Source organism: Cataglyphis hispanica, chromosome 19 (genome assembly GCF_021464435.1).
Source record: "Cataglyphis hispanica isolate Lineage 1 chromosome 19, ULB_Chis1_1.0, whole genome shotgun sequence".
NCBI lineage: Eukaryota > Metazoa > Arthropoda > Insecta > Hymenoptera > Formicidae > Cataglyphis > Cataglyphis hispanica.
In genome coordinates, this window is record NC_065972.1 from 1714610 (window position 1) to 1729644 (window position 15035).

Below are 15035 nucleotides of genomic sequence, written 5' to 3' on the forward strand. Positions count from 1 at the left end.
TTCTTATTCAATCTTGAGAGAGATATTATTAAGATTCCTCTTTGTGAGATATTGTTCCCGCATATTTATTTTAATAAGAGATAATAAAATAATAATTTGCTTATCTATTTACATTAATAATTAATTTTTTTTTTTTTAATGGTTATTAAATTACATTTGAAATTGTTATTTGTTCGTGCAAGTTAAAAACTATTTACTAAATCACTGATCTTTCTGAGTGCACATCCAAGCTAAATCTGCAACTTATTTTGCAATTATAATTATTTGTTGTTGTTTTATATTTTATTATGCATAGCCAATAAAAAAAAATATTTTTGTAATAAACTAATAACTGGCTTGAATATATCCAAAAAGAAAAACAGAGCTGCTCGACAGCGAGAGAATAATTATTATTGGCCGCTCGGTAAATATTTCATTGGCTGTTGGTGATGTGGCTGAATTTTTCTTACGATACATCTCGATGGCGTGTTTTGTGCCTCTCGCAACCGTGACCTTCCGACCTCGTTCGGTTGGTACACGATGTACCATATAATTAGAGAGTCAGACCGGTGGTGAAGTCCATCCCTCTCTAACCCTACTGCCTTCCTTCCCTTCCTGCCTTCTTCAAGCCTGAAGCTCACTTATGGACATTGAAAACATCAGGCTTCCTTAGCCTTCGAGAGGACAAAGATTTAAGAGATCCTCAATAATATATCAATTAAAAAGCGTTTCTCCTTCTAATATCGTATCTTTAAAAGATATTTATTGCCAATTTGTCGATATATATACAGGGTGTCCTGTATAATGGCTGTGACTTGCGGCTTTCATTTTAATAATGGATGAATTGTTTAGCGAATCTGAAATCAATTTTTAAATACAATACAATAATGTAGTCTTTTTTATCGTATATTTATTTTTATTAAATATAGCATTTTTATAAATTATGCGATATTTGTTTAGGTACCTGTATTTTTTTTAATGTGCTCTTAAAGGACTTGTGCGTTAAACTAGCTAATGCGATTGGTAAGGAAATAGCATTTAAGCTTCTATGATTACGTACCAAGATTCGGCGAACCTGGGCAAGGACTTAGGGGTTTTAAAGGTGTTGGCGATCGCGGTAGCACCTGTTGCGGCTGAGCCAATTGTCGGTCTAGAAGAAGGCGAGATCCCTTATCCTGCATGTCATCTTACAAACGATATTTCTCTGGCGCAAAAGTTCAATTTCTGAGATACACAAATACATATATAGATAAATAAATAAATAAAAACTACATTCTTTTATTTTTAAGGAAAAATCTGAGAAAAGAGTATTTCTTTTTCCGTTTAGAAAATATATATTATAAAGATTTTAACACCTCCATCTCGTTTGATAGCAGAATTACGTTAGTTTTTCGTTGGATTAAGCATTTAAATAAAATGAAAATGAGATACATTTTCTTCTCTCGCCGTTCAAGAACAGTGTTTTTAATTCGTCCAAGTTTTCAAGAATAACTGGCAAGTTCATCTCCGAAATAAAAACAATTTTACGCACGATCAAGTCGTTTGCCAGTTGATGCAAAAGCATCCGCAAGTGGAAAGGAGAATTGATAATAAAAACTGACGACACACTGTCGGAAGCAGCGTAAGCTGTAAAAAATTCCTAGTATCATCCGACTTATTTATTCCCGCGCAATTTCTCGAGATGTCACGTGGACTGAAAGAGGATCCGCGTCGGCTGAGGTAGATACATCTCTTATATTTTCCATGGGTAAACTCTCAGCGTAACTAGAATTTTAATTAAGCTTTTCTGCCGTTGCTGAATTACAGTTCCGGCAGAATGCTGGATACCGCGGAAAGGATCTACCGGGTGTCTGTAGCCCTTTATTCTTTCAAAAATCTAGCCAAACTTTTGATTTAATGAACGTTTTCAAAAAATTGACAGTGTTTTAATTGGAGAGATCTTTCTCAACTGCGTTTCACTCAATATTAAAAGAGATTACTAAAGAATGATTTTTAACAAAACAAATTATTTAAAAAATGAAAAAGACCGTATTGATTAAAATGTTAATTGAACAAACTCTTTCCCTTCTCCAAATTTCGCAGCCTTAAATATTTTAAGCATTTATCTTCTATATGAAAAATAAAAATTTCTTTGGAATAAAAAAAAAATATTTATTATTAAAAAGCAAAGAATTGGCCGTGAAAAATGCTCGGCACACCCCGTATACATAAAACAGTGATTCGGATAGTAAAATCGCGAGATCTGAATCGACCCGTGAATTTGCCGGGAGCGTTCCAGGTGTCGCGACGGCCCATCATCAAAATCTTTTGCGATAACCGGCAAACGACCCATGGTGATGTCGGTGCATTATGAACACCCACAACGTGAGAGAGCCGACCGCAGAGCTAACGGGGTGCAACACGAGCACCACGCGCGTATTATGACGGAGCAAAAAGAGCACACGCGTGAGGCGTGCACGAAAGTGTCGGGTACGCGCGCATACACGGACAACCACACATATATACACACACACACACACACACACACACACACACACACACACAATGATAATGACGCGCCAACGTTACATTGCTATTACTTAGCGTCCACCCCACCGGTCCGCCGAAATACTGACGGTTCCGTTGCGGGATCGTAGGTCACGAGAAAGTTTCGAATGGTACCTCCGAGATTCGCGAAAAACAGCCGCGCATATTGCCGAGAGCGTGGGAACATTTTTTTGGTGGAAGGCTGCTGCTTTTCTCTCATTATATTGTAACTTTTTATTGTTATTCTTATTATTTATAATTATATATTTTTTAAATTATGACATATATAAATATATATATATATAAAATACTTAAATATATATTAAATTTTTTATTTAATGTAAAATATATATTATAATACTACTGAAAAATAAAATTGCAAAAAATATCTTATTATTTAAAAAATATTAATCATATATTTTTTCTCAATAAAAAAATATACGGAGATAAAATGATAAGTAAATAATGATAACGCTTATCTTTTTTTCTTATTAAAGAAAATTATGTATATATGTTTGAGATAAAAAAAAAGGTCTTTACACAATTTTTGCAATACACACACGAACAGTTCCCCTTTATCACGAACGATATGGCGTTTGGAAGAAAGAACGGGATGATAGACGAGCCGATACGTTCCCACGCGCTCTCGCAGACACGAGCGAGGGAGTCTGAGGGATCTGGTCCCCCATCCCCCATCGCGCGTAGTGGGCGGTTGTGAGGCCTCGGGGGCTCAAGTGGGCCCCCCTAATCACAGGCTCGCTCTCGCACTCGTACACAGAATACGTACGCGTCCGTCTTAAACGCGCGCGCCGACTAAAAGCCGAGTTATATGAACGCTCTTAAATGCACGTTGTTGATCTCTCGTTCGTTCTCCCTCTCTCTTTCCTTCCTTTATCTTCCCAGATCTACCTACATAGGGTGTAGCAAAAATCTCGCACTTAATCGCGGAGTCACAAAAATCCCTCTCGACAAAATTTGCAGTCGCTTGTTCGAACTATCGCTGGCATCCAAGATTCCTCTGTAAAAATATTCGCTTCAGATAAATACGGCTGATAAGATATCGATACGATAAAAATATTCTATATAGAAGTAAAAATATTTTGATGCATCAGATTTATTGCTCATATGTGAAGGTCGCTTTACGGGCGCCCGAGCCAGATTCGTCGACAATAAGGTTTATCACCGATTAAGCGCGATTAATTACAGTACGGCGAGCTTGCGTGTCGACCGATCGTCCCAGCCTCTACCGGTGCTGGCTTGTCGAGATTCTTTCGTCGCCAAATCGACCGCATGTTATTGTTAATTAATGTCCCGACCCCGCTTTGCTTTTCCGCGATTCTTAAGGATTACAAGGCAAGTCTCGGGGATTGCCTTTGTCGCAAGTTCAATGCACTCAACAGTGCATATCAGATCTAGTGCACTGCATCTTAAGAAATGGAAAAGAAACAATTCTTGAGAAAAAATATTTGTTTTTAAATTAAAAATTTATTTTATGAGATGCATCTGGAAAGAAAAATATGAAACGGTATTTTAAAATATTTTGTTAACGCAAACAAAATAATTTACCACAATAACTCATTTTTTATCGTACTATTATATTTTCAATAAAAATGGAATATTAAAATTTGTGCTTTTAAATTATCTAAGACTGCGATTACTTATGAATCAGAATCATATAGGTTTCTATCACATGGGTTTTTAATATTAAATATCAAACAATATTCACAAAATATCGCTATATCTCTTGATAGAATTAAATTAGAATTGGCTAACAACTCTCTTTTTAAATTACAATAATTGATGGTACGCTCAAAAATGAATACGTGAAAAATAATTAGACGAGTCGTATGGGATTTTGGGGAACAAGTTTTTTACCGATGCAGCATCATTAAAATGCGTTTTATTTCACCGCAGAAATTGATAACCAGATGCACGCGCGCGTGGAGATTGTCAATGATGCCACGAAAGTGCATGATGACCGGTGATGGTGGTTTGCGGCATCGTTATTGTGTCATTGTTGGCCGGTACTCTAAAATGGAAATGCTCGTGCTATTAAACGGTGCCGTCGTCTCCTATAATCCCTTAGCAATCCGCTAAACTCCATAGGGGACGTACCGTTTTAGGCAATTCATAAATACTAGATTTTTTGTGAAATATTTCAAATCTCTCCATTTTATTCCTATTGTAATTGATTTTCAGTGACTTTCGACACATTTTGAGATATCTAAATCGTCAAAATTTTTTATAGAAATATTATTATTCCAAGAGAAACAGCAATAATATTAAGATAATTCTTTTTATTTCTTCTGATTTTTGCGATAAAAATTCAGATTTCATAAAATTTGTCTGGAATATTTTTATTCTTTGATTCCAATAATATACAATATTTAGATCGTGATTGTAGAAACGTGCAATTCGACTTGCCGCGTTGTCACGCTAGCGGAATAGATGATATGATGCCGCGACGATAGAATCTATGACTGGATAACAGAACTCTGGGGACTTCCCAGTTCGATATCTCGTTCAAGTAAACGTATATCTAAGGCTCTTGATCCGGGAAAACAACAACTTGCTTCGAGTATTGGTACCTCTTCGTCGAGAACATTGAAGCTATCGCTATTCAAGATCGATGGATTGTAGAGAGGTAGAAGATCGTTTGCTGAGGATGTCTCGCGTGACCAAGTGCGAACATGTCGAAGTAAGTTGCGAAGCTGTCCATGAAGAGGCAATCAGCTGATCGATCTTTAGTACGTGTTCGGTAACTGCGATATGATCGATTTACGGATAAAATGTACGGATATTATTCTTTTTTAGAATAATGATTACATAAATTATTAAACGGATCAGCGTTTTATCTTTCGAAAAATAGGAAAGATAAGAAGGGAATAAAAAGTGTAAGATGCACGCAAGAAACTGTTATTTTTAACGAAGAAGAGTTTAAAGGAATGATTGATCTGTTGAATCCTGCGCAGTTCATCGTTGGGAAACGATCGATCACGTCACCTCAGCTAAACGAGAATTAAATAAAAGTGAAAAGGCCTTTATGTATGAAGAGAAGAAGAGAATAATGAGGAAAGAAAATAAAAAAAGAAACAAAGTCGTTGTAATAAATGGGAAAATATTAATAATCTTTTGCATCGTCTTTTATATGTAATTTATACGTGTTTGACGATCAAATTATCGCCAATTTCTTTAAGAAGAATCTTTGAAAAAATTTCTGAGGAGAACGAGAAGAATTTATGAATGAGATAAAAGATTAATAAAGATCTATCAAATTAAAAAGTTATTAAATTATGTAGAAAGGTGTAAATATAACAATTATTTCGCGTTGTTTGAAAGAGATAATTGATACGCTTGAATATGATAATTGATAGTAAGATAAAGTGTATTTAAGAAAATTAAATTATTGGCTGAACATTTCCAGTACTTTACATAGAAAAGAATTTTAACGAGAAGCTGATCTTATTAATTGAGTGTAAATTAATCAGTTTTGTTCTTATTCTGAACATGTGATAGATATTTAATTGATTTATCGCTATCAGACACGTTTACTGAATATTTAATTAAAATGTTAAATATGTGAATGCAATAACTTAAATATAAAAGAAGCAATAATCCTATCTATATATAAGTTATGTAGATATAATTGTTGTCTTAAATTAAAAGATTACAATTAATAAATAGATATAATTTAGTGTAATATAAAAATATATAGAAATAAATTATTCATCAAAAAATAAATCGACATGTTTTTTTCAAAACGACTTTTCTGTGAAAAAAATTAATTAAGATTTAACTAGAGAGCAATTCTTTATATTATCTCCAATCTATTTTTATACAAAAAAAATATATTACTATTCAAGACGCAATTTTTTCATTTATTAAATAATAGGACAAAAGATATGCAATATCCTGTTGTCGGAGATCAAAATATATCTCCAAAAGTCCTTCACGCAAAAATCTTGAGCTAACTAAATCGGCCATAACTGAAGTACAATAAGAAGTGAATCCTCTTCGTCGTGATAATCACGGGAGCAGGAAGATCCCGTGGGAATCTCGGGGCTTCTTACGGGGTTAATATGTGCTTGGGACGAGTGGGAGGTCAGGGCAGAGGGACTTACGGTGGCAAGTGCGGCAAGGAAGACGCCATCGGGATCCGAGATCTTTCCGACCGACCTGGAAGAGGAGGCTCTGCCGCGGAAATGGGTATGCTGCTGCCTGACGAAACTTACGAGGCGAGATCCTCCAACGCTCTGATCGCGGACGTGGACGAAATTGAAGCTGCCAAGGCGCTGGCGGCGCTCCGCAGGTGCGATGAGTTCCTGAAGAGGCACGGTATCCGGCCCGAGTTCTTCTGCAGGCATCGAGAACGTCTCGCTCTTCAGGCCTGGCTGCTGAAAAGGTCCCAGCTCTACTCAGGTAAGTATTCAAGAGATGATTTTCTTTACATATATGTATATATGCATAGAGAGAAGGAGAGAAGGAGAGGAGCTTAAGCTTATCTACGTAAAAATTAAATAAGAAATGGTTTTCCATATCTGGTCTGTGATAAGGTAGAGAAAATTCAATTATATTCTACGATTCTACGATAAAAAATATTTTTTTTTTTTTTTTATTAAATTGTCCATATAAAAATTTGTTTTTAACCGAATTTGCATAAGGAAATCGAGCTCGATGTAAAACGCATGTAGGCGAAAGATTGGTCGCCTTCTCGCGTTTGCTTGACGTAGAAAAGGGTCTGTAAATATCGAGAAAAGCTTTACCTATGCTCAGATCCCTTGATAATAGTTTGGAAAAATTCAGCTACTCTTTATAAAGATAAGAAAGGAATGGAAAAAGTACTTTGTGCTTCCATCGACGTGAATATTATTTAGCAGACTAAATTATTACATCTCAAAAAATTTTTATTTATGACACATTTACAATTTTTTTCATATATATATATATATATATATATATATATATATATATATATATATTTATAATTACTCGATTTGTTTATTATGCATTTCGAAGTACTTTACACGAGATTATTAAGACCGTCACGCGTCGAGCTCAACAACAACTGCATTATCTTGGTAAGTTGCGAAACGGAGCTCTCAACTCGTGCCACTGTTTTCGCAGATTGTTCCGTCTATTTCATCTATTTACACACGCGGGATAACTCTCGCCGCAGTCGTAGTCGTCTCTCTTTCTCTCGGGGCGCAACTTTCCTCATGCAACTTGCTCCATTTCTCCCCTACAAATCGCATTGCGGAGCGTCTCGGGCATTACGTATACATAGTACATGCATACATATAAGAATACGAGCCCCACGCTATTCCTTGCACTCGCGTTCCAATAAAGGATGCAACCCGCGGCCAATCTAGCGAAGAATGAAGGATGACGTACAGGATCCTTCAAAAGTCCTCGTTGTCCTTATATGTTATGGAAGCATTTTAATATTACTTTCATTATATATTGGCGCAAAAATTAGATTTTGTTCGAACAAAAATTAAATTCTGAGAAAAATTACTCAACATCTAAGGAATCAATTTGTATGAAATTTGTTGATTTTTTCAAATGTCCAAAAATTAATCGCTAATGGCGCATCATGTAAAAATTAAAAGACGCAGTTTGTACATTGATTGATATTAATTAATACTTGAAAAACTTTTCGTCACAAAAACGCCCTTTGATTCTTTGTAACACCCCTTAATGTCACTCATTAAAAAGATAAATGAGCAATATTAATTACACAGTTTAGGACATTTATAATTAGATTTCTTTGAGCCGGTGAATAGCTTCTCTCTTTTCCTCTTTTTTTAGTAAATAAAAACATAAAAAAATGTCTAAAAAAAGAGAAGATGAGAAATACACTTGATATATTTTATATTGTACGACACTGTACACAGTGGTAAGAGAGAACTATACCGGACGTTAGTATCTACTTCAGCTATCATCGTTGGCAGAGTCTCGACAGACTCGGCGAGAATCCACAGAGAGATCATGCTAGAGTGATCTAAGGGCGATCGCTGAATAAGTTCTTCTCAGACGATCGAAATGCATTCCGAATGCATGGCATATGCGGCGAGTCAGCCGGCACAGCTGATCCAGATGCAACGAGGTATGCGAGATCCAGAACAGGCAGATACGCAATTCGCGATCGTAATAAATCAACGCGCAACCTAATTAACCGACGGACCTTATAATAGGGTTCATTATCGCCAAGTCACTGCTAATTATGTGAATACACCACCGAGTCTGTCTTCGAGCTAACAGCAAATCTAATCTGGATTTATCATCGCACAATAATTTCAAAGTCCGTTATAATAAAAAGCAGATTATTTTCTGCATGTTTCGAGATACAAGCTTTTGTGTAGGAAAGTTTATAAATAAATTCATTAATGAGTCTCGTCATTATCGTCGAAAAAGTAGGAACGTAACTTAAGGGCGCTTCGAAATTCATAAATAAATCGCGATTGTCGTGATAGAATTTGATTATATTATTATTTTATATATCTACATAAGAACAGGAGCATACACGGCGGAAATTAGTGATTAATCTTTAAATACATGACCGACGTATATAAATCATCGGATATCGGTTTTCAATATACTCGTTTATTGTCATTTAATACATACTGTAATCGGTAGTATTATATAATCGTATGCTATCTAAAATCTAATTTCAAACTAACGTGTCAATCTAGAATGTCTTACAGCTCTTGATTATGCTACTGGGAATATTAAACCAACCACCGATTTAACGTATATATACATAACAAAATTCTTTAAATTTATCTATAAATGTATATATAATTAAATTGTTCATTTGTTAAATATACGAATTGTACAATATATGTATACAAAAACTTTTATATAATATTTGATTATGACGTTTGTATATTTTAATAAATTAACAGGATAAAATTAACTTTTCACTAAATTTTGAAACTTTGGTTTATTTTTTCGCTTTATATCAGAGTTTAGTGCCGCGAGCTTACGATCGTAAAGTTCGCTCGTTATATTTTACGAACAGAGGAATAATAGACTTTTTATGCATTGCTTTTATTATTTAAGAGGAATTCTTTGTTTCCGGTGACGATTTACCATCATTCTTACTATCGCGAAGAGAAAGGCAAAAGAAGCTGGTAATAACATTGCAATTAATTTATAATCATAAATAATTTTTTGTAGTTTTTATTAAATTGCTGAAGAAATGAGTAATTGATTGATCTTTTATAGTTATCATATAAATCGAAAATATATATATATATATATATATATATATATATATATATATATATAATGTATATGTTATCATATAGTCGAATAATGATAAAGAAGGCATAATAAAAATTAAAAGATACATTTTATATAACATTACAAAATTTTAAGTTTATATTAATTATATAATTTATTATTATTATTTTTTTTTCATTAAATAGATCTTTCGTATTTTTTGCATAATAGATTTTTCAGATACATGAATATCTTGGTTCATTTTAAAAATCAAAGATTATTTTGTCGAAACGTGCCAATGCGATTTCGAAACGCATCTATGCAACTAAATAACATTAGGAACAATTTTGACCTAATTATTCCGATTTTCCATTTAATCTATGAATGGAGAGCGGGGAGAGAGAGGGGGCCGGCAGGAGGGGGATGGGAATTTTATCGGGATTTATTAGCCGCGGGGAATCGACTGGGGGGGTTCGTAATGACCGAGGCATTACTAATGGGGCGAGGTGGAGGAAGGAGGCAAAAAAGGGCGGAACTGCCTGCCAACGTAACAACGCTGCTGATGCAAAAGCGAACAAAATGCCGTCAGGTGTTGCCCCCATAAATCACTGCGTACGTACGTACGTACCACCTTCCTTTCGGTCTTCGTCGCGCCGCTCCGATGCATTCGATAAATAAAACATGCGGCGCGAAAAGGTCCGCAAAGTGTATCGATTGGTTCTACCAGATAAACGTTGTATAATGCAGCGTATTATTTCTATTTCGAGGAAGGGATACGTTTTCCTCTCAAAAGCTTTTACTTTCTCAAAGAATCGGCCATTACATTCTCAACAGTTGTACTCTCAACTTCTAGACGCGCATTTCTCACATTTATATCTTTCTCTTTTCAAATAATAACGTCATAGTTAAGAAAAAGCTTCTGCTTTAAGAATAATTTAAAGGTTTTTTTTTTTCAAAATATATATCGATGAAAGTTATATAATTATCGTTATTATATATATCGTATATTATTTTTATTAGAGAAAATATTTTTGTTTTCGATAAATTTAAATAAATTTTATATTTTTTATTTCTACGAATCTTTCGCGCAAATTTTCACGTTCTCAGCTACCGCTTAAGGCGCAAGAACGTCCTAATCAATCGCAGTGATCGCGTGAGACACGAGAATAACGTAGAACTTTGGCACTGCATTAATTACTGGTCGCTAACAATGGCACAATAATTAACAATTATACGGTTTGATAATTATATACTGTTGGACTGAGTTATCACGTATCATTACCTGTCTGTGTGAATAAGTCTACGTGATTTTGCCACGATACCTGTCATCGTAAATAATATGACAGAAGACCTAGAAGATTAGAAGTTATTTAGAGAAATCTAGTTTTATTTAAAGAAATCTATCAATTTTATATATTAGAGTATATAGTATAGTATATATTATATATCTAGTTTTATTTAAAGAAATCTATCAATTTTATATATTATAAATTAAAAAAAATTAAATTAAAAAAAATTAATATAAATTAGAAAATAAAAAAAAACAGAAATGAAAATACAAAATAAATTATTATAAAATCTAATAAATTTTTAATGCAATGCATTTGTTATCACATTTGCAGAAACGTATTTTATAATAGTAGATTCTTATATTACTGTGAGGTTCAAATATAGTAAAACGCATGAATCTATTGATCACTGATGGTAGGCATTCAGGTGTTCCGAGTCTAGTATCTTAAATCCGCCAATTTAACTTCGTCTATGAAACTGGCGTGCCTTCTTCTTGCTAGAGGCATAGCAGGTTCCGCAAAAAGGTCGCCGAGCCCTGATGCAAATTTATGTTAACAGCATCGGCGAGTGTCTCTCTCGTAGTATTTACTACACACTGTCACGAGAAGAAAATCGGGGCGCTGCCTCGATTAGATTTAACGCGAGCACGCACTTTTGTACGCAATGTGTATGCGTGTATATGCGTACATAATTACTACTATATTTAAATAAAGTTACGTCTCTTTTAATTGTATGTAAACGGTTTGAGAAACTTTTATTTTTCTGTTCATGCAATTTGAATATTATTTTACAACCAAACTCGTGTGTATAAGCAACACACACACACACACACACACACACACACACACAAAACTGCACACGTGCGTATGCGAAGGCGAGAAAATCATTATCGAAGAGAGTCAGAAGAACGAGCTCGGATGCGCGAGAGCTTCTTGCAGGTGCGCGACGTCCTGTGTATCGCCTTACCCTCGTCGTCGCCACTCGGTTTAATTAAATTCTCGGAGAAACAGTGGCTCTCTTCGCCCCCTTTCCTCACCTTCTTCTCGCGGATGAACCTTTTTTTTTTTTTGCACGCCCGCGTTGACGCGAAGACACACGCACAGGTACACTATACACACGCGTTTGCGCTTTACTAATTGACGGATGAATTAATTAGCGCGAATGATCGATCGCGCCCGCCCATCGTTGAATTTATTTTCTGTCGAGGCATACAACGGTATGCGATGTCGGCGCGAGATCATTTGATCCTCGCAGCGTTTGTAATTCGCACCGTGGTATGAAAGTAAAAAAAATAATTATGACACCGCAATATTTTTGTAAACTAAAGTAAGTGAAAGTAATGGAAAGTGTAACATAGTATAACATGGTATAAAAATAAAAATATTAACGCTTTTTAATTAATTGTTAATAGTTTTGCAATTAATTTTCTTGTATCAATTTTTTAGAAATGTAATCTATTTTTTTTTAACACTAGTGTAAATTTTCGTAAATTTGTAAAAATTACACTGTAAAATGTTACCAAAATATAAATGAAACGGTAAAAATTGAAAAAAAGAAATTTCTAATTTCTTCTAGTTTTTTGAAAAAAATCATAAAATTCAGAAATCGAAGCGTTCTTTGCGTGGCTGTCAGATCGATTAAAAGAAGCATCTCGTTAGCGTTGTAACGAGGTGTCGACGATCCAATGGCAAACGGAAGAAAAACCAGTGGACTGGTGAACAATGCGCAGATATAATACGATCGTCGAGATCAATCTCGCGAGCGCGAACAAAGAGTCTCACTGACTAAAACTAGAATTCTAAAGTGCTAGATAAATTTAGAAAACTCAATTTTATTTATTCGATTAATTCTTTATTTTATCAAGTTAAATTTAATTGATGCAGTTTAAATAAAATTTAATCATATTAACAGTTATTGGATTTTAATATACGAAAAGTTTTAAAAATGTGCAAAATACCTTAGATAACATCAGCTGATCTTCTTTGGAAAAATTTGTAAAATTGTTAAATTCTTTAATTGCAATGCGCAGAGATTTATCAATTTATTACATATTATTTTTCGATAAGTCAGCGTAATAAGAACTCTAAATAATTTTGGTATAGTAGATCTCTCGGAGGCTGCGAAAATGACACGGCGCGTGTAACATTACGATAGATCTGTGATTTATATCCGCACACAGCAGCAGTCGAGACTCAGCACCATTTGTGGTGTCAGCAGTCTACTTATTGTTAGAAGCAATAAGACGTGCCGTGAGAACGTGACGCGTTTCTCTATCGCGCGCAGATCGCTTTTGTATGCTACGCGTATTAATCAATATTAATACTCAGTCCAAAACGGAATAATAATCAACCGTGATCATAAATCAGACTCTCCCTTTTTAAATCTCGAGATTGATTCCAGGCCAGAGATGAAGCTAATAATTCAAACATATTTCTTTTAAAATAAGAAATTAATTTATATTATTTACATATTAATTATAAAATACTTTTAAATATATTTTTAAATATAAAATATTTTTTATATTAATAATAATATATATTTCTTTCAAAAATATATAACATTTCTTTCTTGAAAAATTAATTTATGTTATTTATATATTAATTAAAAAAAAATTATTATGTTTATATATACTAATTTGCTTGTAAAAATTTTAAAAAATTGAAGACGCAGAAAAGAGAAAGAGAGTTAGTTGCAAAATATTAATTAGATCGTGGGTAAAAAAAATAATTGTGATACGCATCGTCGAAATTGGAGCATTCGCTTTCGTTGCGCCATAACTCTCCGCTCTCTTTATCCACCTTCTTCGGACAGATAAATGCTCTTGTGAGCCGCCATAAGTTTTCACCGGTAGTCTTCGCACTTACGAAAAGCACCGGCGTCGTATAGCGCGGTAAGAGCGTCTGTAAAACCGGTGGCCATCGTCGCGTAGCGACGTCGTTCGCTAAAAGCAGGAGCCGCATACATATAGCCGCGTACAAATGCTTTCGCGCTGAACAATCGCGAAGGAGTCAGCCGATCGTTCTCGCTCTAGGAGAGGAGCTTTACTCCTTCAAACGCGATGCCATTATTGTTATTGCCTTTATTATCCAACTATTACGAACTGCATATTCATTGGTATTGTTCCTTCAAATCAAAGATGCAATTTTTTATCGTACAGTCAGCAGAGAAAAGATCTGTTGCAGTGTCTCATCGAGGAAATATAAACCACTATATGAGAGATTTCAAAGTAATAGAATAGCGATGGAGGTGGAAAGAACAATTGACTCGAATTTCGATTATTATGCAATCGAGTGTTATGTTAAAGATTTTTTCTAAAAAGTAAGAAGAAAGACTTTGTATATCATCTTATTATCAATATAATTTTATGTATGATTTATTAGAAAACTCAATTAATATATATGCGATTTTGAAGTTTATTTCGATACGAAGAAGATTGCGAAGTCTATAAAATCGTGTTCGCCACGCAGATGATCTCGACGCGCACGTCGCCAGGAATCATTCAGATGACTGCGCCTGATCCCGGCAGCCATTTATCCTATCCGTGGAGAAGCGCTTCAATCCGCTGTTATGCGAATCTCATTTTCTGCTATGGTCGCCGTAGCTCCTCCACCAGACGAGATAAGCCGTGTACTCGTGTGCTGGAACTTAAAGGATCCGGCTGCGTGTCCTCGGAAGAGGCGCAGGAGGCCGCGAGATAAGCCCCGATGTATTCTCAAGTTCGCGTTCGTCGTAATATTAATAACGCATCCCGTCGCCGTGCTCTTCTGATATAAACTCCAATCGTTCCCATAATCGCGCGTATCGTGCTTCGCCGGGATAGCGCAGGCGGACCTTATTGCCTTCCGATTAGTTTATCCCCTTTCCCTCCTCTCCCCCCCCCCTCGTTTCTCTTTTATAGCGTTAAGTAGCTGTCTTGTTTATTATTGCAAATAAGCTTGCTCGCATACAAAGTTGCATTGGTGGAGAGGAGATAAAGTCGCGAAGAGAATATTTGTATCTATTTTGACCTAAATTCT

General features: G+C 35.0%; 1 protein-coding gene and 1 long non-coding RNA gene across 2 annotated transcripts in view; one reads left to right on the forward strand and one right to left on the reverse strand.

Moving 5' to 3' along the window:
• Nucleotides 1–204: 204 nt before the first annotated feature.
• LOC126856534 (uncharacterized) lies at nucleotides 205–3234 on the reverse strand. Its single transcript, XR_007688369.1, has 3 exons — nucleotides 3046–3234; nucleotides 1040–1203; nucleotides 205–836 (listed from the first exon to the last, which is right to left on the reverse strand). It is a non-coding gene; the product is annotated as an uncharacterized LOC126856534 (long non-coding RNA).
• Nucleotides 3235–6584: 3350 nt separating this feature from the next.
• LOC126856510 (myosin-I heavy chain) overlaps nucleotides 6585–15035 on the forward strand; it is a 30155-nt gene continuing 21704 nt past the window's right edge. Inside the window, exon 1 of the mRNA XM_050605062.1 lies at nucleotides 6585–6924. Within this exon, the coding sequence (XP_050461019.1) occupies nucleotides 6585–6924 (340 nt within the window). The remainder of the gene's footprint in view (nucleotides 6925–15035) is intronic.